We start from the raw sequence: 26,851 nt of genomic DNA, 5'->3' as shown, positions 1-26,851 counted from the left end.
TACATAACATAACTTTTAATATCATCCTTTAAAACACTAGAAAAACCAGCGACATTCCTTTAGAAGAATCCTTTCCTCTAATTGGAAATTCGGATAAGCGTTTGAAACAAAATTGACCTTTCTTGGAATTTTTCGATTAAGTTCTTAAAGCTAGAACATTTTTTCAGTCCATATATTGCTCATTACAGCAATGCGGGGCTTTTGCCAGCTTCAGATGCCTCTGACACCCTTTGTTGCCGTCTCTGGCTCCCTTCTCCGTGTTTGTCAGAGTGGCGCACTTCAAAAACTTAACCGTTAGGCATATGCGTGATTATCTTTCCACTGTTGCTTCGGACAAGAACAACGACAACACGAACGGGAAGGGCGGCCGGCGATGGGTGGCAGCAACCCTCTGAGGCAACAATTGCGCGCTGACCCAGTTACCCGGCAACAAAGGCGGAAGCAAAGGAAACACGCCGAGAGAGACAGGGAGGGGCTGAAAAGGCACATGTCATCGTAGAAATCAGTGAGTGCCCAGAAAACTGCCCACTCCCTCCGGCAACTGGGCGTTGCTTATGAACTAAGTGGAGGGGATGCGAGATCTGTGTGGAGGAGGTGGTGCTGGGAAAATTCATTAAAATGGCACAGAGGCGAGACAACAATGAAACGGTCCACTTGGGTTTCTGCTTTTTGCTCCTGCTCCCTTCAGGAAAATGGACAGCAGCTTATCGTTGTGCCCATATGTGCCACACACTCACCCACGCAAATGGAGGGAAAAGGGTATACACAGACACAGTTACTAATCAAATATTTATCATACTTTTTAGAAAGCATATTAAAATAACATTTCCGGTCAGCTTGGCAAAAAGCAAATCGTCGCATAGTCGGAACCCAAGCGGCAGCAGAGGGCATTAGCCGGACTTTCTGAACCGTGTAATGCACACTGGCATACAGACTGTTAGGGATATCCCGTTGAGAACTGGCAAATCCCTGTAGCATGCCAGGCAGCCGGCACTTGGGGAGCGTTAATGTGCCATAACGAATGCATTAGAGACTCGTACTAAGTAAGCGCAGTTAGTTGGCAACCCTTTTGATGGTCCGCGGGGTGGTGAGCGGTAGGGCATTTAAAATTTAATTACCCACTGTAGAGGTCCGAAAAGTCACCCTCAAAAAGGAAACCAATACGCTAATAGAATCTACTAAAAATTAGAAGCCCCAAAAAGTATGCCGCTGCCTTTTTCAGCAGCAAAGTATGCTACAAAGCATATGTTAAACACAATGCGCAACAACAACTAAAGTGAGCAGCTTCTGCTGATATCATTACTCAGCCCGCACTCACACAAACGCAGACACGCACACAGACAGACGGTGTGCTTCCGTTTTCGTTTTTTGTGTATGATATTATCAAGATAAGTGCTTTTGCGGTTTTTGCCGCTCTCTATGTCTATTGCACACCGCACTCTTTCCTCTCCCGCACGTGTGCGAGTGTGTGCGTTTTGGCTTTTCTTATTATTCCTATTACCACATGTTGTTTTTGTATTTAAGCTAATTCCTTTATGCGTTCGGCTATGGATGTATATAAAACGTGCAGCCACATAAAAATAAAAGCCCCAGCAACAAATAGCAAATAACAAATAAGAAACAACAAAGGCGGAATCCGGCAGGCAAAAAGCAAATAAGCCAGAAGCCAGGAGCAAAGCAAAAGCGAAAGCGAGAGCGCGCAGCATGATAAGCCAAGTAGCGAATTCAAGCGTAGTCAGCATTGATAGCTGATGATGGGATGGGAATGGGAATGGAGATGGAGATGGGACGCTGACTGCCGGGGGCATAAAGGTGCCTACTTCACACAAAATTACCCTTTTCAATTTGTGCGGTGTGCAGAGTGTTCCCCCAGCAATTCCCGTCTGCTCCCTCCATCGCCAGCTCCCGTTTATTGACTTTTTGTCATTGCCGCTAATGCATAGCAGCAGAAACTGAACAAACATACTCTTACCCACGCACACAGAAGCATCGCCACCCGCACACGGATCCTGCTTAGCACAATACAGTCGGCATCAGCAGTAGCTGAAGCTGTAGCAGCTTTATTTTTATGGGGCGCATTACATTTAATGTTTGGCTTAACTTGGTTACTCTCAATGCTCTCTGGGAATCCGACTCTGGCTCTGCTTCCGATTCTGATTCCCACACTGCACGAAACTTGTCTTAAGTGCTATATATATTATATTATCAGCTGAAAGATTTGGTATATTTTGCTAAACAGCAGGCTTATTGCATCGACAGGATTACCTAATTTTTAACCAGCAATATTTTAATATTTATTAAACTAATATCTTTTCTGAATAACCAATTTTGAATAAATATTAATATTTAGAAGTGTTCAGCTCGCTTTACATATTTCCGCCAGTGCATGCTGCCTTAGGAGGAGGTTGCTGCTTTTCCTGCAACTTCTCCTTCTGGTTTTGGCTTCGAATCTTTGTGTGAGTGCGGTAATTAAGTGTCACATGTAATTACAATACACTCATGCGCTTTGTAATTAGAGCTTAGCGCTGCAATAAAACAAGAAAAAACAATTGGAAAAGCAGAACAGGAGCTGCTCTGGGCGGCAGGGTAATTCAAATGAATATTTTTCTCGAGTTCCGCAATTATTTACAATACAGTTTTTTTTGAATAACCAAATGGGAACGAGTGGATTTAGTTTTGAAGAAGCTACGGCTCGGGGAACTGCTGTGGTTGCTCTGGTCAGTAAATAACTAAGCTAACACTGGGTAATGATTAACGGCAGTCCGCATGGCCCGATAATTTCCACTTACCCACTTCGTTTGTTGACTTCAACTAAAGTGGAAGACCGAACCTAAACCGAAACCGAGATCTGTGGAAAATGGGCAAAAATACTGCTAAAGAATCACTGGAATTTATAATACTTGCGTAAATATCAAATATTTATATTGTTCTCTCCTTCTCTTTTATTTTCTCTTTTTATGTACCGTATTCGTATATATATACTTCATCTACTACAACTACAAACCACTACTACTGAAAATAAACCATCTTCAACTTCTGTCTGTGCCTGCCCTGCCGCCTGTGCATCAACTACAAACTACAAAAATATATTAACCAACTGCCTGTGCCTGTGCCTGTGCCTGTGCCTACCTGCTCCTGCATCTGAATCTGAAACTGCTCCCGCATCCACACCTATGCCTGTAACTGTGTAACTGTAAATCAGCGCGGAAGCGACGAACTTTTGAGTCAAGCAGCAGTCATGGCGCCCGCTTCTGACAATAACAATCAGGACCTGGCCACAAAGAAGGCCAAGCTGGAGCCGGGTACCGTGCTGGCCGGCGGAATTGGTAAGTCTGTCCCTTTCTAACCTCCTCCCTATCCTGTCTTTCTCTCTTCAGATCTACCTTTATCCTTGCATTTACCCTTGCTTTACCTTTTGTCTTACCTTAAACTCTGCCTTTGCCTCTGTCCTCCCCTGAGAGGAGCTCTAGTTAAGTGCATTTTGCAGCCGTAGTCTTGGGCCGAATTGGGTTTGTCTGCCAATTAACCACGCCCACGCGGCAACGTCAAACACAGCTAGAAAAACTTTTAACTTGTATATTAAATCGTGATTTGGCCAAGTAGTTATCACATGCGATAAATGGAAAATGTCCTAGGGTCTAGATAAAAATGCTAATAAACTTTGTTAGTCTTCATTTCCTCTGAGTTTTTTATAAGATTAATATAAGATAATTATAAGATGTATATAGTTCATATTAATAATAGATCATTTATTTTTGAGAAGTCCTAATCCTTAAGACTTAAGCTTGTGGGTTTTTCTCAGTGCAGCATTAGAGCTAAGCCTTCAACTTGACCACAAAGTCGCCGGGCCTCTTGAGCTCCCCAGTTAAAAACAAGCGTGCTTTGATGCCTATAGCCAATTAACCTACTAATTAGCATGGAGAACAAGTCGACAGCGAAAACATTTGGCTTGTCCCTTTTGTCCTGCCTGGAAATTGTTACAGGAAAAATGGTTCGCGTTCGTTTGCATTATGAGCGGCGTTTGCTGACTGGCCACGCACTGTGTCGACACATTAATTAGCCACCCAAAAGCCACGCTCAAACACAGACACTCGCACACTCGAGCGGTACAAAAACCACCCTGCATATGCCGCCGCAAAGTAATAAAGCTAATCAAAAACCGCACACCAACCCGACAAAACCAAACTGAAGCGAAACCAGCAGAATGAACCACACATTAGGCAAATATTTGACGGGTTCGCAGGCGCCCTGCCAAAAGCTGAAACTGGATCTGAAAGCCAAAAGCCGAATACCTACCCGCAAAAATCCAGTGAGCCACAAAATGATTGCCAATGCAAACAAATCAATAGGCAACAATTTCCGCTGAAATTCAAAAGTAATCGACTGCTCCACCCGCGATTGTGTTGTTTTTGTTTGGGTGAATTTAATTAACGCCATATGCAGGTGCTGAGCGTCGATATCCTTTTCGTGGGATTTTTCAAAATGCTTTTGCAATTTCACCGTAATTACCAACATTCACCGCCGCCAGCCACATCGATGATGAGTAGGTGGGTGCCACAAAGAGAAGGCTTGAGCATTAGCCCCCAGACAGTCAAAGGTCACGGCAGGAGATGGGCGGGAGAAGGTCGGAAAGGATCGGTAGCCTGTGAATGGCAATCGACTGAGAGCGAAAAAATGCACGCAAAAGCGGAAACATAATATTTATTTATTACTTTACAAAGGACTTTTCTATTAATTAAAAAGCAACAAGCAGACACACGCAGAGAGAAAGGCAGCTAGCAGGTCGCCTTTACCCTTCTGCCTTCTGTCATTATTTGATGGCCACAGACGACCACTTCGACCCAACGGCATTTTGGTGGTCAAGCGCCCACCTGCCCTTTTTTGACACCTCCCACCTGCGGCCATTTTAATTTTCCACGCAAAGTTCTTGTGCAAACACACGTACACACAAAGAGTCATCTTGTTGTCCTGCTCCGTTAAAGTCGCGCTTGAAAGCAGCAGGCTATGTGGGGTGGCAGAAATCTAATGAATTCATTCCTTTGCCTGGCCGCCGCTTAAAGCGCTCTCCTCGCTGACAAAGGCAGAGGCCATGCCGATAATGCCAAAAATAATAACAAAAGGAATTGCTAAATAAATGTGTAAGGACACTTTTATTGCACTGCAAGCACCAATACATGCTGGAGAGCTCTGGAGTGACAGAGAGCACAACAAAGGCCAGACAAGTAAATAGCAGGAATCCAAAAAGCAACAATGAGCATTGTGTGGCTCTGTGGTCGAGCCTTAGATAAACACACGCACTCGGCTCAATCGTATCCGTGCGCCACTAAACCAATACATTGATGGCGGCACTCGCACACACTCACGCTCCTGTTTCCGTTTCAAGAGCTTAGCAGGACATGCAACAAATTTTTCACGTAAATGTAATAAAAACACTTTGGCATGTGCAGCGCGTAGGTAGACAGGGCTTTTGACAACAAGAAGGGAGAAGTCGGCGCAACGCCCCCCCACTTGAACTGAGTAGCTCGTATTTGGATGTGTTGGTAGGTGAGTGCGTGTGGCAAAGCACACACACTTAAAAGGCACGGGCAGTGGCCCGCTTGCGGAACTCAGACTCAGACTCAGCAGTTAGGTTCCTTATTGGTCGATTTTTGGCTAGCTAATAAATAGTTCCGCTTGATTTATTCGATTTTTTATTATTAGGAATATTTTATGCCACGTATACGAGACCCCAGAGAGTTGACGGCAACAGCTAGCTTCTACCCCCACAGGTAGAAAAACCAAGTAATAGAAGAAAGTTTCATTCTAATATGTATAATACCTTTATTGTCTTGCACCCCAAATACAAAAACCTTGTAAAAATAAATAGTTGATAATAATGTTTAAAAATATAAAATACATTTGTTTTTACACACTTCTTATTAACGCATACTTTGTTGTTATTAATACAAGATCTAGAATCAATCTATAATATTAGATTATTTCCTGAAAACCCTTTGTACTCTTTTTTCTGTGTGTACTCTGTGGCATGGTCATGTCGCGTGTCCGGCTGAAACATAAAGCGGGGCCAGACCGTGTTTTGCTTTTGTTGTCGCAAAACTTGCCCACTCTCCGGCGCTTCAGTTTGTTGTTTATTGTTACAGCTCTCACACATGCATCGCGTCCACGCTATTTGTACAGTCCACCAACATTTGTTTGTTTATTGACCGATTTTGGGAGCTTAATGGTCAGCTCACCACCTATGGCCGGATACGGCCGAAAAAAGAGTTCCGCAGCTGTTGCCGCTACGTGTGTGCTGTGTTTTTTCTCCGCCGCTTAGCATTGCTAATTCCCTACCCAGACAGCCAGCGGCAGCAGGAAAAATATGCTGAAAAAATATCTAAAATTTGTGTACCCATTGTTTTGTTTTCATTAAGAATGACCGGTCATCTTTTAAGCCTTAAATCCAGTGACTGCCAACAATTTATAGCTCAATCGTGCTGCTGTCAACGCATCGGGGTGAATCCAGTCTGGTCAAACACTCAAACGCTTTAATGGCCATAACCAATAAGGCGACAGTTTGGCAGCCGGCAAGTGTCTGCGAATCCTGCGCGTGCCGCCTTGACTCGGGTATCATCCACACATCCCGGGGTCTTCCTGGTCTACGCGTTGCGTGTAAACATTTTCGCAGTCAATAAAATAATATTGTTATAATTTTTTTTCTGCGATCTGTATCAATATTGGGACAGCATTGAAAGAAGTGCAAAAATCCGGCCAGACCAATGCAAACAGCAATTGTCAAGTGGTCTGACTCGCTGCCTGGCTGACGTTGTGGACAGCTATTTGTGGCAGTCACTGTACGTGAATGCGGCTGTAGTGGCAGCAGGCATTCAGAGAAGACTCGGTCCGACTTCTGACTTTTCTGTCAGTCTGCGAGTAACTGTATTGAACTGCTCCATATTCGTGGGTGAAACTTAATTAGGCATTCCACTTGTTGTAGGCTTGCTGTGTGCGCTGTTTTAATGCGGGAATACGTGGAAGAGTTTTCACAGGATAATAAACATAAACATTCCTTGACCCTGTGTTTTCAGATGACCCAAAATATATGAAAAAACAACTATCTAAGTAATTATTTGGGTCTAAAAGCAATAAAGACGTCGTATAGGTGTAGTTTAAAGACCCTGAAATGTTTTTGGTTACAAAATTCAGTTTTTCATCGTGCAGTTACAGTCTGATGCTGGATGTTGGATGATATACTGAATGCCACTTAAATGCACATAGACATGGAGTCCTTCGCCCACTAGATTGCATCCAGCAGCCAATGCAGTTCCATGCCTACCATCCTACTGAGGACGGAACGAGATGGATGTGTGCGATAAGGATGGGAAAGATGAAGAAAAAACTATTTTCGTAATTGAAATGCAATTAAAACTTGTAAACGTCATCGTCGCCATAGCTCGGGCTGTTCAAACCTGACTGCGTACATTGACTCCTAGCATTCGCATTCACTTGGTAGAAGCACCAGCCACTCCCCCTTCCATTCCCTGAAAATATTTTAATGAATTACATTTCTTGCGGGTGTTAGGCCCGAGCTGCAAAAAGAAAATCGTTATTTTCAATTATGGCCCATTCTCGTGTCGTGTGATTCTGCTGAATTGCAAAGGCAACGAGGCCGCCAGCTTTGGGTTTCATTTGCTGCCAAAAAATTGTGCCATGATTGATTATGCGTGGGCGAATGTTTAAAATAAAGACACGGCCCGGCTGGCTGCGCAAATATCATTAAGTCGTTGTGCACACACAGAGAAGCCAGAGCGACAGACACGTAAAGAACACAAGTTTGCCCAACAATTTAAAATTTATGATGTGTGAGCTTGTAAAAATCTAATTTACTGTCGCATAATTAAAGACGCTCGAACGGCGAACGGCTTTGTGTGCGTGAGTTGAGCGAGTATTTATTCAAATTATATATTCGACTCCTGGCACACCCTCAACAAAGTTTGGAGGCGGGACTCGGAGACAAACACTGGCGTCACGCTCACATTAAATCATTAAATGCCGCCATGTAAGCATAAATTTAATTGTTATTAACAATCAGCACTTATTTCATCCCGAAGGACACGCCCTCCGCCCCCAGGGAAACCCTTTTCTTTTGTTTGACTCGCTTTTTCCATTCATTTTCATTTACATTTTTCGTTTGGGGTTTCTGTTTGCTTTATGAATTTAAATTGTCATTAATTAACTTGGGGCGCATCGTAGGCGAGGAGTGGCAAGGGGGAATTATTACACATACGACGCACTGGTCAGACTGACCATTCATTTCGGCCCAACCATCGTCGTCCGAACTCAATTACAGTTTGTAAACTTTTCAATTAGCTATAAATAGTTTATTTATGTATATTTTTCGTGCAACTCATGGTCAGTGGTGAGTATGTGGGTGTTTAATTGAAATCGGCCGGCCGGGGCACTTTTCCCGCCTTTCACACAGTGTGTGAGGGTCATTAATACTGCTGAGCTTTGGCCCTACGTCCTTGCAGCCCATTTTATCGCGCGGCCGAGCAAATGATTGCTATTCATATCATGGGGCATTGACAGTCAACAGGCCGCCCCAGCGTCATCATTATCGAATGCAAATTATATCGTTGCACTTTTTCAGCCACTGCAGTTAATGCATATCGTGTCTTGTTGATTTAGCATTGAACCATAATTATCCCAGTCTATCAGTGCGCCGCTGAAGAAGCTCTCGAGCTGCAACATCTGTTTTAGCTCATGATTAATTTGGAGCCTGCCACAAATTGCAATTATTGTTTGCTGCGCAAATATTTGAACCAGTTATTTAACTCTATGTTAATTAAAAAGCAGCAACGCCATAACTGCTAACAAATTCGCCCGCAAGCCACAAACCCCAAACCCAAGCAGGCTGATTCAAATTGCAATTTTTTGCTGGCAGAAGCTGACGCTGCCGGGCTCATGGCTGTGTTTCCGGTTGTCGTCAGCGCTCGGCGCCATCTTCCTTTTCAATTATGCGCCCCGTCTTTGTGGAAGCCAGCGCAGCAGCCAAAGGCACCGGCAGTTGCATCGCTTGTCGATTCGCTCATTGCACTGGCATTTCTCGTTTTCACACCATCAGGCAGCCGTGCTGACTGCGATTTGAAACAAATGCACATATATAGCCAAAGAAGAAAAGAAAGTGTAGAAAACCGAATTGAGTTGTTGACAGCGAAACGTAAAAAACTACAGAAATTTTGCCGGGTTTTCCCCCGGTTCGTTGACAACGTCATTGTGCATGATAGATACCTTTACATATTTTTGCTGTTGACTTTTTTCGGCAACAGGCCAACGGCACTTGATTTGTTGTTTGTCTTGTGCAGACATTTCCGGGCCGCGCGTCCATCCTCAATTTTTATTTAGTTTCGATGCACAGCAGTTGTCCCTGTCTTTTTCGATTTTCAGCTGTTATTTATGGTGAGCTTTGGGGCGTCGAAGTGATGGAGCAGATCTCATCGCCCCGCAGTTGCCCATTGATTTTTAATAAATTTTTGAGCTGGCGTTCTGTCGGCTGAATGCTCAACTATAACGACCGCACAGGTTCTGACCCAGCTGCATAATTTCGTTTCGGCTTCATTTCCGTTTCGAACTAATCAAAAAGTGTAATTTCCGATTAGTAGAATTCAACATTGACCGGTAGGCAGGGAGAGTTCACCGAGTGCACTTCAAGTCTCGATACTCGAGCCTTTTGGAGCGCTTCGACGTTTAAAAGACTCGACTGGTTGAAAGTGGGTTAGAGGCAGGCGGTTTTCAGCATTGTGAGTATAATCGGAACATTGACCTCAGAGTACCACAAAGACCGCTATTAACGGAATTGGATAATAATGATCCATTTAAATTAAGATTTATACCAGAAAAGAACAAATTTAACAAAGTAACATTTACATAAATAGTTAACTTTTTATTACGAAATTATCCAATATGCATTTTTCCAGACAACAATTAGTAAAAAATTACTGTTTATTCCAATAAAGAAATAGTTTACATAAAAAAACTAAATGATATAGCCTGAATTAAAAGAAGTATTAAAAAGTAGTCATAGTCTGTACAAAAACAGAGTTTATACGGCAAAAATTGCATTTCTCTTTCGTTAAAGTTGAATTTACCTTAAATTCAAATTCGAGGATAATTAAAACGACAGATGGCCTATGTCCGGAACTCCAGACCACGCTCAACCGTGGGCTATCTCTGGCCATGTGTCGGCTTATTTAGCAAACACTAGACTGTGTGAAAATCGGAACAGGGAAGGAGGCCACTGCATTTCATTTGCATATGAACAGCAAACTGTTCTCCTGCAGGTGCCATAAAGAAATAAAAAGCGCAAAAACCAACATATTAACAGGTGTTGACTAAGCGCCAGACAGATTCCAGCTCTCCACCAGTACTCCCGCAACTGCAGTTCCCCATAAACCCGGCAAATTTGTTTGCCTTTGTTTATAAAAATTTAAGGACCTTTTGGGCCACTACACTGGGAAAAGTCTGTGATAAAAGTATTTTTTAGTTTTTATACCTATTAAAATTTTTTGTTTTAAATATTAAACCGCAAAAATATATTGGGAAGTTTACATAAACAAGAAATTTGTTGAGGGCTTACTTTACCTATGATATCAAAGCCGAATTTTTCCAAACTATGGAACGGAATATCTCGTTGAGCTTGTATTCTTCTTTCTAGTACAATCTGAAAAATACACTTTTGGACAATTTTTTTTAAGAACTAGAAAATTCAGTTTTTTTAATCGAAAAACGAGTGATACGGCTGGTAAGTTTTAAACGTAGGCAGCACAAAACAGTGGTTCCTTTGGCTGTGCGTCTTGCTAAAAATAGTTGCTAAGACGTATACTTGATGTTGCGCCCGAAATATAACCACTTTGTTCAATAGCGCAACCAAAAATGGTCAGAATATGGATTGTAATAGCTCGTAGGGCTTGTAATTTGATTGCTTTGATTCCCAATCGAGTTTCATTAAAATCTGGAAAACTTCATTTTCGGCAATTTTTTGAAAATTTTGATGATGGTACCCCTTATCAAAAATGCGAAATTTGTCCGAAAATTGAATTTCCCAAAATCGAAAAACGAATGATAGGGGTGGTAAGTGGTGGTCGTTAGGAGCACAAAACAGTTGTTCTTTTGGCTGTACGACTTGTTTTGATCGAGCTAGAGCTAAAAACCGAACACAATATTGCAAGTTTCTGTTAAAAATAGGCTTCCTGATTTTTCAGCCATTATATCAGAGCTCGCACCAAATAATCAGAACAGTAATGATAAAAGCAAGTATAGGGGCTTAAGGTTTTGGTTGTTTGCTGCATAAAACAGTCACTGTTTTAGCCGTGCGACAAAATTAGAAGTAACAAACGGGAACAAAACCTGGCTCTCTGCTGTCGAACGACGTATACTTGACGTTGGGCGCAAAGAAATCAGTTTTTCTGCCATAGCACAGCCAAAAATGGTCAGAATATGGATTGTAATAGCTCGTAGGGCTTGTAATTTGGTTGCTTTGATTCCCAATCGAGTTTCATTAAAATCTGGAAAACTTCATTTTCGGCCATTTTTTGAAAATTTTGATGATGGTACCCCTTATCAAAAATGCGAAATTTGTCCGAAAATTGAATTTCCCAAAATCGAAAAACGAATGATAGGGGTGGTAAGTGGTGGTCGTTAGGAGCACAAAACAGTTGTTCTTTTTGGCTGTACGACTTGTTTTGATCGAGCTAGAGCTAAAAACCGAACACAATATTGCAAATTTCTGTTAAAAGTAGGCTTCCTGATTTTTCAGCCATTATATCAGAGCTCGCACCAAAAAATCAGAACAGTAATGATAAAAGCAAGTATAGGGGCTTAAGGTTTTGGTTGTTTGCTGCATAAAACAGTCACTGTTTTAGCCGTGCGACAAAATTAGAAGTAACAAACGGGAACAAAACCTGGCTCTCTGCTGTCGAACGACGTATACTTGACGTTGGGCGCAAAGAAATCAGTTTTTCTGCCATAGCACAGCCAAAAATGGTCAGAATATGGATTGTAATAGCTCGTATGGCTTGCAATTTGGTTGCTTTGATTCCCAATCGAGTTTCATTAAAATCTGGAAAACTTCATTTTCGGCCATTTTTTGAAAATTTTGATGATGGTACCCCTTATCAAAAATGCGAAATTTGTCCGAAAATTGAATTTCCCAAAATCGAAAAACGAATGATAGGGGTGGTAAGTGGTGGTCGTTAGGAGCACAAAACAGTTGTTCTTTTGGCTGTACGACATGTTTTGATCGAGCTAGAGCTAAAAACCGAACACACTATTGCAAATTTCTGTTAAAAGTAGGCTTCCTGATTTTTCAGCCATTATATCAGAGCTCGCACCAAAAAATCAGAACAGTAATGATAAAAGCAAGTATAGGGGCTTAAGGTTTTGGTTGTTTGCTGCATAAAACAGTCACTGTTTTAGCCGTGCGACAAAATTAGAGCCAACAAACGGCAACAAAACCTGGCTCTCTGCTGTCGATCGACGTATACTTGACGTTGGGCGCAAAAAAATCAGTTTTTCTGCCATAGCACAGCCAAAAATGGACAGAATATGGATTGTAATAGCTCGTAGGGCTTGTAATTTGATTGCTTTGATTCCTAATCGAGTTTCATTAAAATCTGGAAAACTTCATTTTCGGCCATTTTTTGAAAATTTTGATGATGGTACCCCTTATCAAAAATGCGAAATTTGTCCGAAAATTGAATTTCCCAAAATCGAAAAACGAATGATAGGGGTGGTAAGTGGTGGTCGTTAGGAGCACAAAACAGTTGTTCTTTTGGCTGTACGACATGTTTTGATCGAGCTAGAGCTAAAAACCGAACACACTATTGCAAATTTCTGTTAAAAGTAGGCTTCCTGATTTTTCAGCCATTATATCAGAGCTCGCACCAAAAAATCAGAACAGTAATGATAAAAGCAAGTATAGGGGCTTAAGGTTTTGGTTGTTTGCTGCATAAAACAGTCACTGTTTTAGCCGTGCGACAAAATTAGAAGTAACAAACGGGAACAAAACCTGGCTCTCTGCTGTCGAACGACGTATACTTGACGTTGGGCGCAAAAAAATCAGTTTTTCTGCCATAGCACAGCCAAAAATGGTCAGAATATGGATTGTAATAGCTCGTAGGGCTTGCAATTTGGTTGCTTTGATTCCCAATCGAGTTTCATTAAAATCTGGAAAACTTCATTTTCGGCCATTTTTTGAAAATTTTGATGATGGTACCCCTTATCAAAAATGCGAAATTTGTCCGAAAATTGAATTTCCCAAAATCGAAAAACGAATGATAGGGGTGGTAAGTGGTGGTCGTTAGGAGCACAAAACAGTTGTTCTTTTGGCTGTACGACTTGTTTCGATCGAGCTAGAGCTAAAAAACCGAACACACTATTGCAAGTTTCTGTTAAAAATAGGCTTCCTGATTTTTCAGCCATTATATCAGAGCTCGCACCAAAAAATCAGAACAGTAATGATAAAAGCAAGTATAGGGGCTTAAGGTTTTGGTTGTTTGCTGCATAAAACAGTCACTGTTTTAGCCGTGCGACAAAATTAGAAGTAACAAACGGGAACAAAACCTGGCTCTCTGCTGTCGAACGACGTATACTTGACGTTGGGCGCAAAAAAATCAGTTTTTTAGCCATAGCACAGCCAAAAATGGTCAGAATATGGATTGTAATAGCTCGTAGGGCTTGTAATTTGATTGCTTTGATTCCCAATCGAGTTTCATTAAAATCTGTAAAACTTAATTTTCGGCCATTTTTTGAAAATTTTGATGATGGTACCCCTTATCAAAAATGCGAAATTTGTCCGAAAATTGAATTTCCCAAAATCGAAAAACGAATCATAGGGGTGGTACGTGGTGGTCGTTAGCAGCACAAAACAGTTGTTCTTTTGGCTGTACGACTTGTTTCGACCAAGCTAGAACTAAAAACCGAACACAATATTGCAAATTTCTGTTAAAGATAGGCTTCCTGATTTTTCAGCCATTAAATCAGAGCTCGCACCAAAAAATCAGAACAGTAATGATAAAAGCAAGTATAGGGGCTTCAGGTTTTGGTTGTTTGCTGCATAAAACAGTCACTGTTTTAGCCGTGCGACAAAATTAGAAGTAACAAACGGGACCAAAACCTGGCTCTCTGCTGTCGAACGACGTATACTTGACGTTGGGCTAAAAAAAATCAGTTTTTTAGCCATAGCACAGCCAAAAATGGTCAGAATATGGATTGTAATAGCTCGTAGGGCTTGTAATTTGATTGCTTTGATTCCCAATCGAGTTTCATTAAAATCTGGAAAACTTCATTTTCGGCCATTTTTTGAAAATTTTGATGATGGTACCCCTTATCAAAAATGCGAAATTTAGCCGAAAATTGAATTTCCCAAAATCGAAAAACGAATGATAGGAGTGGTAAGTGGTGGTCGTTAGGAGCGCAAAACACTCGTTCTTATTGCTGTGCGGCTTGTTTTGACCGAGCTAGAGCTAAAAACCGAACACAATATTGCAAATTTCTGTTAAAAATAGGCTTCCTGATTTTTCAGCCATTAAATCAGAGCTCGCACCAAAAAATCAGAACAGTAATGATAAAAGCAAGTATAGGGGCTTCAGGTTTTGGTTGTTTGCTGCATAAAACAGTCACTGTTTTAGCCGTGCGACAAAATTAGAAGTAACAAACGGGACCAAAACCTGGCTCTCTGCTGTCGAACGACGTATACTTGACGTTGGGCTAAAAAAAATCAGTTTTTTAGCCATAGCACAGCCAAAAATGGTCAGAATATGGATTGTAATAGCTCATAGGGCTTGTAATTTGATTGCTTTGATTCCCAATCGAGTTTCATTAAAATCTGGAAAACTTCATTTTCGGCCATTTTTTGAAAATTTTGATGATGGTACCCCTTATCAAAAATGCGAAATTTAGCCGAAAATTGAATTTCCCAAAATCGAAAAACGAATGATAGGAGTGGTAAGTGGTGGTCGTTAGGAGCGCAAAACACTCGTTCTTATTGCTGTGCGGCTTGTTTTGACCGAGCTAGAGCTAAAAACCGAACAATATTGCAAATTTCTGTTAAAAATAGGCTTCCTGATTTTTCAGCCATTAAATCAGAGCTCTCACCAAAAAATCAGAACAGTAATGATAAAAGCAAGTATAGGGGCTTCAGGTTTTGGTTGTTTGCTGCATAAAACAGTCACTGTTTTAGCCGTGCGACAAAATTAGAAGTAACAAACGGGAACAAAACCTGGCTCTCTGCTGTCGAACGACGTATACTTGACGTTGGGCGCAAAAAAATCAGTTTTTTAGCCATAGCACAGCCAAAAATGGTCAGAATATGGATTGTAATAGCTCGTAGGGCTTGTAATTTGATTGCTTTGATTCCCAATCGAGTTTCATTAAAATCTGGAAAACTTCATTTTCGGCCATTTTTTGAAAATTTTGATTATGGTACCCCTTATCAAAAATGCGAAATTTAGCCGAAAATTGAATTTCCCAAAATCGAAAAACGAATGATAGGGTCTTAGGTTTAGGTAGTTAGCTGTCCAAAACTGTAATTGTTTTGCCGTGCGTCTTGTTTTGACGCAATTAGAGCTAAGAAACTACATTAAAACAGGGCTATTTTCTGTCTAAAGACGTATACTGTATTTTGCGTCGAAAATATCAGAATTTTTTGTATAACTAAGCCAATTTTGGCTACCAATTAAATTGTATTTGGAGAATTACATTTCATTGCAAGGTTTTGCTCAGTGCCTTCGTAGGGATATCCCTGCTTGCAATCGCTTCGAGAGCCAAAGGCTGCCTAAATCCCATTTGTGCTGCACCAATTGGCGGTATTGCAGTGGGGTGGGTGCTTTAAAAAATAACAAACAAGTAGCCGGCGGGGAGAGACTACACCAACAGCAGAGAAGCTGCAAAAACGACTACGAGTGCCTAAAAACCTCAAACGTTGACTGTGCACCGGACATTGTCGCCGTGTTGCTGTTGGATTATTCACAGCCGTTGAAAGTGCAATGAATGAATTTATGGCGGTACCACTTCTCCCGCCCCATGGATCGGATTTAACTGTGCAAAGGGAACACAAATGTGGCGGGCTATGCCCATGTTATCAACATTTTTATTTGCTTTCTCCTCTTCCTTTGCAACAAAGGTTGGAAACAAATAAAACCCAAAAAAACACATATTAAGTGAAGCGCGGAAGCGGAAGTGCAGACTGTGCTGGCCATTAAGTGAACCGGAGATGCCCCAAAAGACATGGGAGCGATGCAGCGAGATAGAGGGGTATAGAGAGAAAGCAGCTCTAGGGATTTTAATCTGATTAATATTTCAATTGGTTAAACAACGTATACTTATTTTCACCTTTTTTTCCCTTTTTAGCCAAGGCCTCCAAAGTCATCCACTTGCGCAACATTCCAAACGAGTCCGGCGAGTCGGATGTGATTGCTCTGGGCATTCCATTCGGACGTGTGACCAACGTGCTGGTGCTCAAGGGCAAGAACCAGGCGTTCATCGAGATGGCTGACGAGATTTCCGCCACGTCAATGGTGTCCTGCTACACAGTCAATCCGCCCCAGATGCGCGGCCGCATGGTCTATGTGCAGTTCTCCAACCATCGCGAACTGAAGACTGACCAGAGTCACAACGTGAGTAAACCTATTTGTTAGAAGTAATTGCCTGATCCTAATTAGTTCAAAATCAAAAAATTTCCCACTCTTTCTCTAATTTGAAGTATTATAAGTGTAGGATAACTTTTTAATATAATTGGTGTAAACATTAATCCATGTCAAAGGTATACCAATTCTAATATACAATCATCGACAAGACAAACTTTCCAAGACCCTATATACAGAAATCTGCTTTGGCACAACTTCAGGTCTTAAGTGTTATTAATGTGGCAATTAAGTTTTCGGCCAGAATAAACAAATGAAGCAACTACGATTTATATGCAAATGTGGGTCGGCCCGACGAACCATCTGATTAATTACACTTTCTGGGTAACCTAAACCCCGTTCTTCAGGAGATTTGGACCCATCATAAATGCACACACACTCGAACGTCCTTTGAGAGCGTTCCTGTATTTGTGGGTGCTCTAAACCAATTTCTAATTTTAATTTCGTAAGCCACAAAGACAAAGTTTAAAAAGCTTTCAAATAAATACACATGGCCGCGCACACACTCGTACCCACACAAACACACACGTGCTTGACAAAAGCAGTAAAATGCATAGTTTTTGGGGTTTTGCGGACAGACCACACAGAGAAATTCAGAGCGAGTAGGGTGGGGGAGTGAGATGGTGAGGGGGCGAACACAAATACAAATGAAACCACACGCATACCAAGGAGACAAACGAATCAGCAGACCAGCACAGGGATGCCAGCTGCTTAGCTTGGAGTCAAAAGCATATTTTGATTACTTAAATGAAAGTGGAGGGTTGAGCAAAAGGGCCAAAAGGGGCAGCAACAACCGCAACGGCAGTAAGAGCAGCAACAATCGAGCCAGGAGAAAACCAAAAGCGAGGTTGTCACCTTTGCGGGGGTGTGTGCCACCTGAAGGTGGAGGATTTGGTGGTGGTGAGCCCAAAAGCAAACTACTTAAAAAGAGATCGCAACGGCAGCAGAAGCAACACGAACAACAACAAAAAAAGGTTAAGAGGATGCAGCAGGCAGAAGCAACACCCACAGCGTCAGCATCAGCAACAGCAACAGCAACAAGAGGGCCAAAAATAAGAAGTAGACCAAGGGAGCGGTCCTGTGACTTAGGTGACACAGCAGCAACAATGGAAGCAGCCGCAACACCAACACAGCTAGACCAAACAATACAGTTACATTTCACTGATTACCTTTGGCTGTAGCCCCAGCATCGTGTGTATCTATCTCTGTCTCTATCTCTATCTGTGCGTGGGCAGATTTCTCTTGTTAACTACTAATCCTGGTAAAAGGCCTTGTCGTTAGCCCGCAGTCAACGTGAGACAAGTCAGACGAGTGGAAAAGTCAACGCCGCCGCTTTCTCTTGTGGAAAATCTCTTAAAATGCAGGAGAGTGTGTTTGTATTTGTGCGAGTGGAATAGGGTTAATCTTGTGTGCTGTGCGCTGCTGCTGCCAACATATTTATACAATTTCTCATTTCATTCAGCTTTCTTTCTTCTGCTCATGTCCATTGTGCAAATGACTTGTCTTAGGTTTCCCTCTTATGCTGCTCTTTCCTTTTGTGCTCTGTGTCTGGCGGCCCACCTGTGCAGCATTCAGTTGATTGTTTGGCGTCCTGGCCCAGCCACTGTTGACTGTTCCTTTATTTCTGCGTTTTGTGTCATATTTCGCCGCCTGTCATTTACTATTTGTGTTGCTGTTGTCGCAGCGTTTGCTGCTGCAATGTGGCAAGTTTCAGATAAGATGCTTAGCGAATTGTTGTCGGCACCGTGGTAGCAGCTAAACTCAAGGAATCATATGAGTAGACGCCGGAGATGTTTGCTCTTGACTGCGGGATGGCAGACCAAGTCATTTTTAATTCCCTCGTTAGTTGAATATTTCCGTAAATTTAGAATTTTCGCCAATTTCCTGTTGGCAATGGTTTTATGCTTTAAACCCGAGAGGAAGGGAGACAAATCCGTTGCCCTGCCCTCAGGGACCTTAACCCCAGCAGAGAAAGCTACACGCACCTGAAGGCAAAAGCTGCGACGACAGCAGCAAAAGCAGCAACAGCAAAAATCGGCAATACAGGATTTCCAAATCATCTTCCCTCGCCCGCACACACACACACAGATCCACATCCAGGTATGGAGACATCTAGTCGCACATGTGTGATTTCAACGGCTGAGTGATTGCATGGTATAGAAAATAAAACAAATAGGAGGGAAACCCAAGCAACAGAATTGAAAAATCCCGTAGCATACTTCCCAGCCATTCCACCCAACTTTCCCCATCCCTGTGACATTTATGTTGGCAATTTGGCAGTCAACCGGCAACACTGCTGTTGCTGCTGCGTAACAGGATTCTAATATGTCATGTCGTTGGGATGTCCTCTCACCTTTGCTTCTCTTCTCCTGCATGCGGAGAGCTCTGTTTCTGATTCTATATATGCTTCTACTTCTGGTTTTCTGTGACTATTTTCGTTGATGTCTTACTCTAACGTCTTAACGTTTTTCCCTCTGCTGCTGTGCTGTGGAAACCCCTGACTAAAATGCCCGAAATGAAGATAAATGCACTGGCAAGTTTACACGGTTACGACCGCAACGACCTGCCCACAAAAACCCAAGAGCCTCGCAGCCCCACAGCTACGTACGAATCCAGAAATCCAACCCCAACGGTCCGCAACTGGCATTATTTAGTGGGTTTCGAATTTGACGTGTGATTGTATTGTTTGTGACTGTAAGGACGCATCTGTTGCCTCTGTGGGCCAGTTTTGTTTTGGGTAATTTTGATAAATTAATTTTTGAGCCTCGCCTCTTTTACGGCCGAAAAGGGTTGACAGGCACTTGGGGAAATGGTAGGAGTTCCCGCTCCACAAAGAATTAGATTGAAATATAATTTCACAACAAAAGGCAGGCAATCCCCAGCCTAATCTCCAGTGTAACATTTCCCCCCTCCCTTTACTTTCATTCTGGCTTCATTAGATGCACACAATTGATTAATCGTTGCAAGCACAGTGAATATGGTTTCCACCTAGGAACTCGGCTCAGCGAGGCTCGCGCGTTCAAGTGCGAACGCAAATTGTGTAATCGTCATAATTGGCACTCTCCGCCAAAACACTAAAGCAGCCCAATGGGAAAAGGCGATGAAGCAAGTTTCGGCTACTGCAGTCCATTGAATGCCCCTGACTGCAGCAGTCAGCGCAACTTCTATACGATTTCAGAAAGCATTAAGGAAATTTAAACAGGAACATATAGAGAAACGAATATCGTATGTCCTCCAACTGACTTGTAGCTGAATATTGATATTCCTAGTAAGAGAACTGGAAACTATTTAAAATATAATTTAATAATTTAAAGTGCATGCCTGTTTCTCCACAGGATTTTCTTACAGTGCACATGTAAATGCATTTTCAAAGTGGTTGTTTGTATTCGGCTGAGTGGGTGTGGGTCAGTGCTCGTTTGCCATCCAGTGATAAGGTTACCTTGTAATTAAATTAAATTGCTGTCTACAGAGAGGTCCTCAATTTACGGACGCCTCCTGCCAAACCAAACAATGGCGAGTCAGCCAAGAAAAACAGAAAAGAAGGAAAATGAGGGACGACAGGCCACAATTGTCAATTAATAGTACACACATGAAAATTAGGCTGGAACACGAAGTAGGATTAATTTACACCGCGATTGACACCTGGAGTCTGGCCAGGACCCAGAACCAATACAAATGTCAAGCGATTAAGCTACAGAAAGGATCAAACTGATTAGCAAAGACTTATTCGTGATGTCTGATGCCTGAATGTCTATAAATAACGGTCCAACGAGGATAAGGCCTTACATTTGATTTGGTGTTAATAATATGAGCCCGGCTCAGCGACGCAGACCTCAATGTGTTATTTAATTTGCGCCTTCTGCTGACAGGTTGTCAATACTGCGGGGGGTTGGGGAAGCAAGAAAACCAGCTTATGGAGCCTTTTCTTTTGGCACGCTATTTGTCTAACTCTCAGGAGTGCGCAGTAAAGGATTTTGCCGGGGAAAATAACTTCACATATGCGGTGCTACACGCTGAACGCTATCTGCTCAATATTTATTTTTCTATGCTTGTGTTTTTCTTTGCTGTTTTCCTGTTTTCCCATTTTATTTTCACGTTTACTTTACCGCTCGCCCGACCGCTCATCGCTCTTCGTCGCCGTCACCGTAACCGTCACCGTCGAAAGCAAAAGTAAGCTAATCTTATTGTTTTCCCAACAGCATCGAGCAAGAGCAGGAGCAACGCGAATGTGCCTGTGCCTTCTGTGCCTGATCCTTTGAGTTATGCGGATGCGAATGTTTGCTTATACTTGTACCACGCTAAAGCTTTTTGCCATTTTGATTGGCGACGTGTTGAAAATGGATTTAAATTACATTGTTCTGCCGTACGTGAGATTCGAGTGGAGCAGAAGCCTGAGAGGGTAGGATATCAACTGCGAAACTGTCGAAAACACAGGAATCCGACTGCCGACAACTGACAACTTTATGAATGCACTGACTTCCAGCGGCTGTGTCAATATTATCATTGTATTGATTAGTTTTTCATTACGGCAGCACAAAAATGGCTATCCTCTTTCCCTGTCTTCCTCTTCCCTACATTGTTTTCGCAGGCATATTTGGTTTGGTTTTTTGGGCAGCGGCTTTTGCTACTTTGCGTAACTCTTATTTACTTAAGCCGCCCTGTTTTATAGTCGCATTTTGCCGAAGGCTTTTAACACACTTGACGTGGTAGCTATTTTTGTTTTCTTATGCATAAATAAGACAAATATGGTTTGCTGGCACTGAAACCGTCTCTCTTCCCGCGTCTTTGAGCAACTTCTGCTCTTTGGCTTGACCGTAAAAACCACGCAGCAGATAAACGACTCTCTGCAAAGTAATACATAATCCCGGGCTCAGCTTTAAAACTTAACTACACAAGTTGATAACTTGTAGCGGTAGTTCCCCAAAAAAGTTTTCCCCTTCCAGTTGGAAATGCGGCAAAAAGGCAGCTCCTCCTGGCCAATGGGAAGGGGATCAAGGATATGGCGGAGCTTGTGGCCGAGCATCTGTAGCTGCTTTACTCTCTAAGTTGGCCCGAACACTTAAGCTCTCGCTTCAGCCGGCTCTTGAAAAAGGGCGACGACACTTGAGTCCTTCTCTTGCTCGGAAGAACTCGCCATGCAGTTTAAAGTGTGCCTGTCAGGGAAAGGAGCCAAGGTACTCAGGGTGACATTGCAATGAAAATAAACTTCCTGCCCGCAAGAAAAAAGGAGAACCACACGAAAGCGCTATGAAACAAAAATATTTATGCAAAACCTTAAGTGAAAGCAACGTCAATATTTTTTGGCGCCTTAAGAGTTGCGGTTTCGGCCCAGAGCTTTTGCCTTTTGTCAGCCATTTTCCGGGTTTATTTCTTATGCAAAAACCGCATCAAGAACATAAAACAATTGTTGAGTTCTTTTCTGCTTGTTGAATATTGCAAAAGTTGGCTGAGAACTTCTTCTGTCAAGCCGCGAAGTATCACATTTTCGGAACAGATTTATTTTTGCCATTTAGATACTTTACTTTATTCGTTACGTATATAGTTGTAAAATAAACGGTTAATGGTTGTGAATGGTTAAAGTTTTATTATTGCAGTTTTCATATATCATTGGTTAAATGAGCGAGAACCGGGGACACGTGGGCCTTTTGTCACTGACACACATCGATCGAAAAATCTGCTTATCAGCAAGTAGTCGATACATTTTGCTTATCGAGGCATTTTGGCTTATCAAATGTGGCAATATGGCAAAGGGTGGGGGAGGGAGTAGAAGTGAAGAAGCAGCCAGCACATCCATATTAAACTATAACAATGCGGTGGGAATGGGAATGTTTCCTGCGATGGGTGCATTGGGTGTTTGCATATCTAATCAGCAAACAACAAGAATCGGGGGTGGGGACCGCACAATTGACTCATTAACAGGCAAAACCGCGACAAGCAAAGTCCAATACAAACGCAGCCGCACACGCACAACGATTTGTTATGTTTAATGATGTTGCTGGTGTTGTGGTCCCTAAACTTGCCCAACCCCTTTCTCAGTTCCCGACCTACGTCCTACAGGATAATTAGAATGGCTTAGCCTCCTAATGTGCGTGCAAGTGCTCCCGAAATTTGGTTTGGCCCAGAGCCTCCAGCTGTGAATGCCCATTATTATGGGCCATAAATGCACTCGGGGGAAATAGTATTCAAAAGGAGCGTAAAAAATATGTTAATGAATAGTTTGCCTGTGAAACTTAACTATCTGAATTTGAACTCTCGTACAAATCGAATAAAAAGCAACTCTGGTTGGCCATGTAGGTTACTTAAGTTGTCAGGGACAACTTTCTCGCAATTAACGAAGTTGATTCTATGCTCAAACGCGTGCCAAATGCCCACTTGACACCTAGTTAATGCTAACCAACTTTGCTGTTTAAACAAGCACAACACATATATCAGGATAGAATAAGTAGTAGATGGGCAAACGCTTCTCAACAATTACATTACAATTTTTACGCAATCAACGTCATCGTCATCATAATAATCAGGCAAAGTGTAGTATCAAATTACTAAGAGCGGAAAGGAGATCCATCGGCAACCACTGTTGGCATCCCACAGGCATCTGGAGCCGGCACGGCAATCGAAGATGAAGCAGCCGCATCATAATGGGCGACTCATGCCACTCGGCACATCCCACATACGCCCTGTCTAGCCACGCAGCTCGGTACTCGGCAATTCTAATCAATTTTTATTATTTTTACAAACTTTGGCTTCGAGCAGAGGGTCGAAGGCAGAGCTCACGTCGACTGACTCTTTGTTTCCGATGGGAAGGAATTTATCTAGGCGAAGGCAGAAACAAATAGCACGCCTGGGGAAGATTGCCATGAAGTTTTCCCACCCCATTCCTCCCCTAGTCTCTCCTGTTGCTGACAAGCTCACAAAAAACGCGTCGCAAATGGGCAGAATAAGAGGAAATCGGGGGCAGGTGGGTCTGTCGCGGTGGGCGGTCGAATGTGTTTACGTTATGATTTTCGAAATCAAAATTCAGCACGAATAGGAATAAATTTACTTCCGAATGTCATTAAATTGTTTTCCGATAGAACGTGTATATTTCACGCAAGAAATTTTTCTTGCTTACTAAGAGCCGTATCTAGCATCCGCCCATCCTCGTCAACAGCAGACTTTTCTATTCCCCACATCCCGCATTCTTTTTTTATTACGATACTTGATATTATTGATTTTGATTGAGATTTATGATGGCGGGAGCGATTCCCGAAAAGCGGAGGTCTGGCCGTGTGCCCCGTAAACGCTTTCAATATTCGTTCACTAAGAAGTAAAAGTTAGTTTGTAGTGTAAGTTTTTATTGAAATATCTTTATTACTAAAGACATCTGTAAAGATCTTTGTTTAACTAAATTTCAATCTACTTTTTTTTTATATATTTTCAAAAACTTACCATGCTGCATAAATTTTGTGCACTGGCAGTCGCTTTGATTAATGCGCAAAAGTTTGCGCCTTTAACCAATAAAAGTTTTCGTTGTGCGATCCCCGTCAGTAAATTGGCTCAAAATCTTTATCACGTTCCATACAACTTCTGTTTACAGAACTCGGTTGTCCAGAGCGACTACCGCATCCAGTCCCCGGCGGGCGGATCGCCCTTGCCCCTTTGCGCCGCTAATGCGACCAGCAACAATGCCAACAGCTCCGCCGAAAACACCTGCACTGCAGTGGCCATCTTGAACAGCGCGAATGCGGCCGGCAACAACACGAACTCCGCCGGCGGCCCCAACACGGTGCTTCGCGTGATCGTCGAGTCGCTGATGTACCCCGTTTCGCTGGACATACTGCACCAGATCTTCCAGCGCTATGGCAAGGTGCTGAAGATTGTCACCTTTACCAAGAACAATTCATTCCAGGTAAGCCTGAGTGTTGTCATGAAGTCATTTGCGTATAACAAGTAAACTTTTTTCAAGGCCCTGATTCAATATCCGGACGCAAACTCCGCCCAGCATGCCAAGTCACTCCTAGACGGACAGAACATATACAACGGCTGCTGCACGCTGCGCATCGACAACAGCAAGCTAACGGCACTGAACGTGAAGTACAACAACGACAAGTCACGCGACTTCACGAACCCCGCGCTGCCACCGGGCGAACCGGGCGTAGACCTAATGCCTACCGCCGGTGGGTTGATGAACACTAATGATCTGCTGTTGATCGCCGCCCGTCAGCGGCCTTCTCTTACAGGTGATAAAATAGGTAACACGAACGGAACATTTTCCCGATTTTTCCTTTATGTTTTTGCTAAGCTTCATGTTGCTAACCACCAAAATGCCTGACAATTTGAAACCTTCTCCACTTTAAAGTTTTCTGAGGGAATTTCCGAAAATGATTGAGTTGTATAAAACTCAATCTCTTTTATTGATTTGTTTCACCTCCAAGTATTTTTATCAAAGATGAAAATTAGTTGAAAGTTTTTTGAATGAAGCTTTACCTTTTATTCAAAATTGAAAGCTTAATTTAATTAAAAGGCGTTAGTCTTGAGTGTCTTACTCAGCCGTTCAGTATTGCAAAATTTAGTATGCAATTCCTTGTTTGAATCTTTTTTGCCTTTACACCTGCTATCGATTCATATTGAGCTTAAGTGGCATGCAAATAATCGAAAGCTCTCGACACTAACAGATTGCTAACTCTTGTCTAATTTTCTTTCAGTCAACGGCCTAGGCGCCCCAGGAGTCTTACCACCCTTCGCTTTGGGCCTGGGCACTCCGCTGGCCGGCGGCTACAGTAATGCCCTGCCCAACTTGGCCGCCTTCTCGCTGGCCAACAGTGGGGCCCTGCAGACGGCCGCTCCCGCCATGCGGGGCTACTCGAATGTTCTGCTTGTCTCGAATTTAAATGAGGAGGTAAGTGCGTTCCGAGATAATAAGGTCCGTCAAGGGGTAGTAAAAGCAGCAGTAAATCAAATTGAGTTTTTATATTAATAAAATTTATCACCTAGTTTTTTAAGATATGTATAAGCTAAAGTAAGGTATAAAGTTAGTTTGTATTCCGTGTACGTCGATCCTTTTCTATAATTTCTGTTTCCAAATTTTACGTTTACGTTTACGTATTTTCAAACATTAATTAAATGGCGTAAACTCTCACCATTCACACAAGTATTTTCATATTTAAAAATTCGTATACGTAGTTTTGTTGTTAGGACTGGGACCTATCTAATCTGTCCGTCCCAGCCTGACTCCGATACAAGTTCTTCAAATTCATCATGCTCTATGATTTAACTTGTTAATTTCCTGTTTAACTTATACTTGTTTTTATTATTTGTAATACATCTAAACAAAACTCTCGCTAACTGACGACAAACTCTATTTTCTCTTTTTCTCTGTAGATGGTCACGCCTGATGCTCTCTTTACCCTCTTTGGTACGTCTGCACAAACGATTACTCTATTAATTACGAGCTTTTCCGATTTTATTTGTTTGTTGTCCGGGCCCAGCTAGAAGATGACCTTGTGGGAGAGATGCAGAAATGCATTCCTTTATGGACACATCTCCATTAGTAGATCATCTCTGTCTCTATCGCTATACGACTCCTGCTCTATCTCTCTCCCCTGAAGTAAACACGAATACCTATTGTCCTGTCTAGCTTGGTCCGGACCCAACGTGTGCCTCATAAAGTGTACTTTTGTTGAACAATTTATAAGTAGTTTACTTGATTATTCATTGAATTTGCACTGTAGGAATCGAGCGCGGCCAACGCTTTAGCCTTTGCTTCTAGTTTTTCTTTCAGTTTTTCTTTTATCCACGCTTCCGGTTGCCATTTTCGCCATTTACGTGCAATCAGCAAAAGTGCCATGAATTAGTTATACTCTTATAAGTGTTGGCGCCAGTGGGGTGGGGCGGGTTAACAAAGCAATAGCTGACAAAAATGCGACACAAACTGCTTAAAATATTGAAAAAGCCTTAAAAAATAGGAGGGGGCCATACAAACATTTTGGTATGCAACGGGCGTATGGCTCTTTGCACATAAAATGCATCTGCCATGTGGGAAATAAAAAACGGAGCCATCAACCCAAAGCAGTAAAATGCCTGGACCTCGTAGCTGAAATCCACTCCTAGCTCAAAGCGATCACATTCCAGAGAAGGCAAAAGCCAATAGTCCCTGCGAAAGAAGTAAATAAATTTAGAGCATCCCGATCGGG

The 26,851-nt window shown here is 42.4% G+C and overlaps 1 protein-coding gene across 8 annotated transcripts in view; it reads left to right on the top strand.

The window, feature by feature from the left end:
* The window catches only part of LOC108109355 (polypyrimidine tract-binding protein 1), a 133,890-nt gene that overhangs the window by 94,978 nt on the left and 12,061 nt on the right, over positions 1–26,851 (top strand). For 5 of the 8 annotated variants that reach the window (XM_017217817.2, XM_017217818.2, XM_041819082.1 and 2 more), the window contains 6 exons: positions 3,203–3,326; positions 16,387–16,652; positions 24,256–24,567; positions 24,625–24,910; positions 25,364–25,557; positions 26,040–26,073. In XM_017217817.2, coding sequence (XP_017073306.1) covers positions 3,203–3,326; positions 16,387–16,652; positions 24,256–24,567; positions 24,625–24,910; positions 25,364–25,557; positions 26,040–26,073 — 1,216 coding nt within the window. The remainder of the gene's footprint in view (positions 1–3,202; positions 3,327–16,386; positions 16,653–24,255; positions 24,568–24,624; positions 24,911–25,363; positions 25,558–26,039; positions 26,074–26,851) is intronic. The other 3 variants (XM_017217819.2, XM_017217815.2, XM_017217821.2) reach the window with 2 other exon arrangements.

Source organism: Drosophila eugracilis, unplaced genomic scaffold, assembly GCF_018153835.1.
Source record: "Drosophila eugracilis isolate 14026-0451.02 unplaced genomic scaffold, ASM1815383v1 contig_1101, whole genome shotgun sequence".
Classification (NCBI taxonomy): Eukaryota; Metazoa; Arthropoda; class Insecta; order Diptera; family Drosophilidae; genus Drosophila; species Drosophila eugracilis.
The sequence above is the reverse complement of the archived record's forward strand: the minus strand, read 5'-3'. Positions and strand labels throughout refer to the sequence as shown.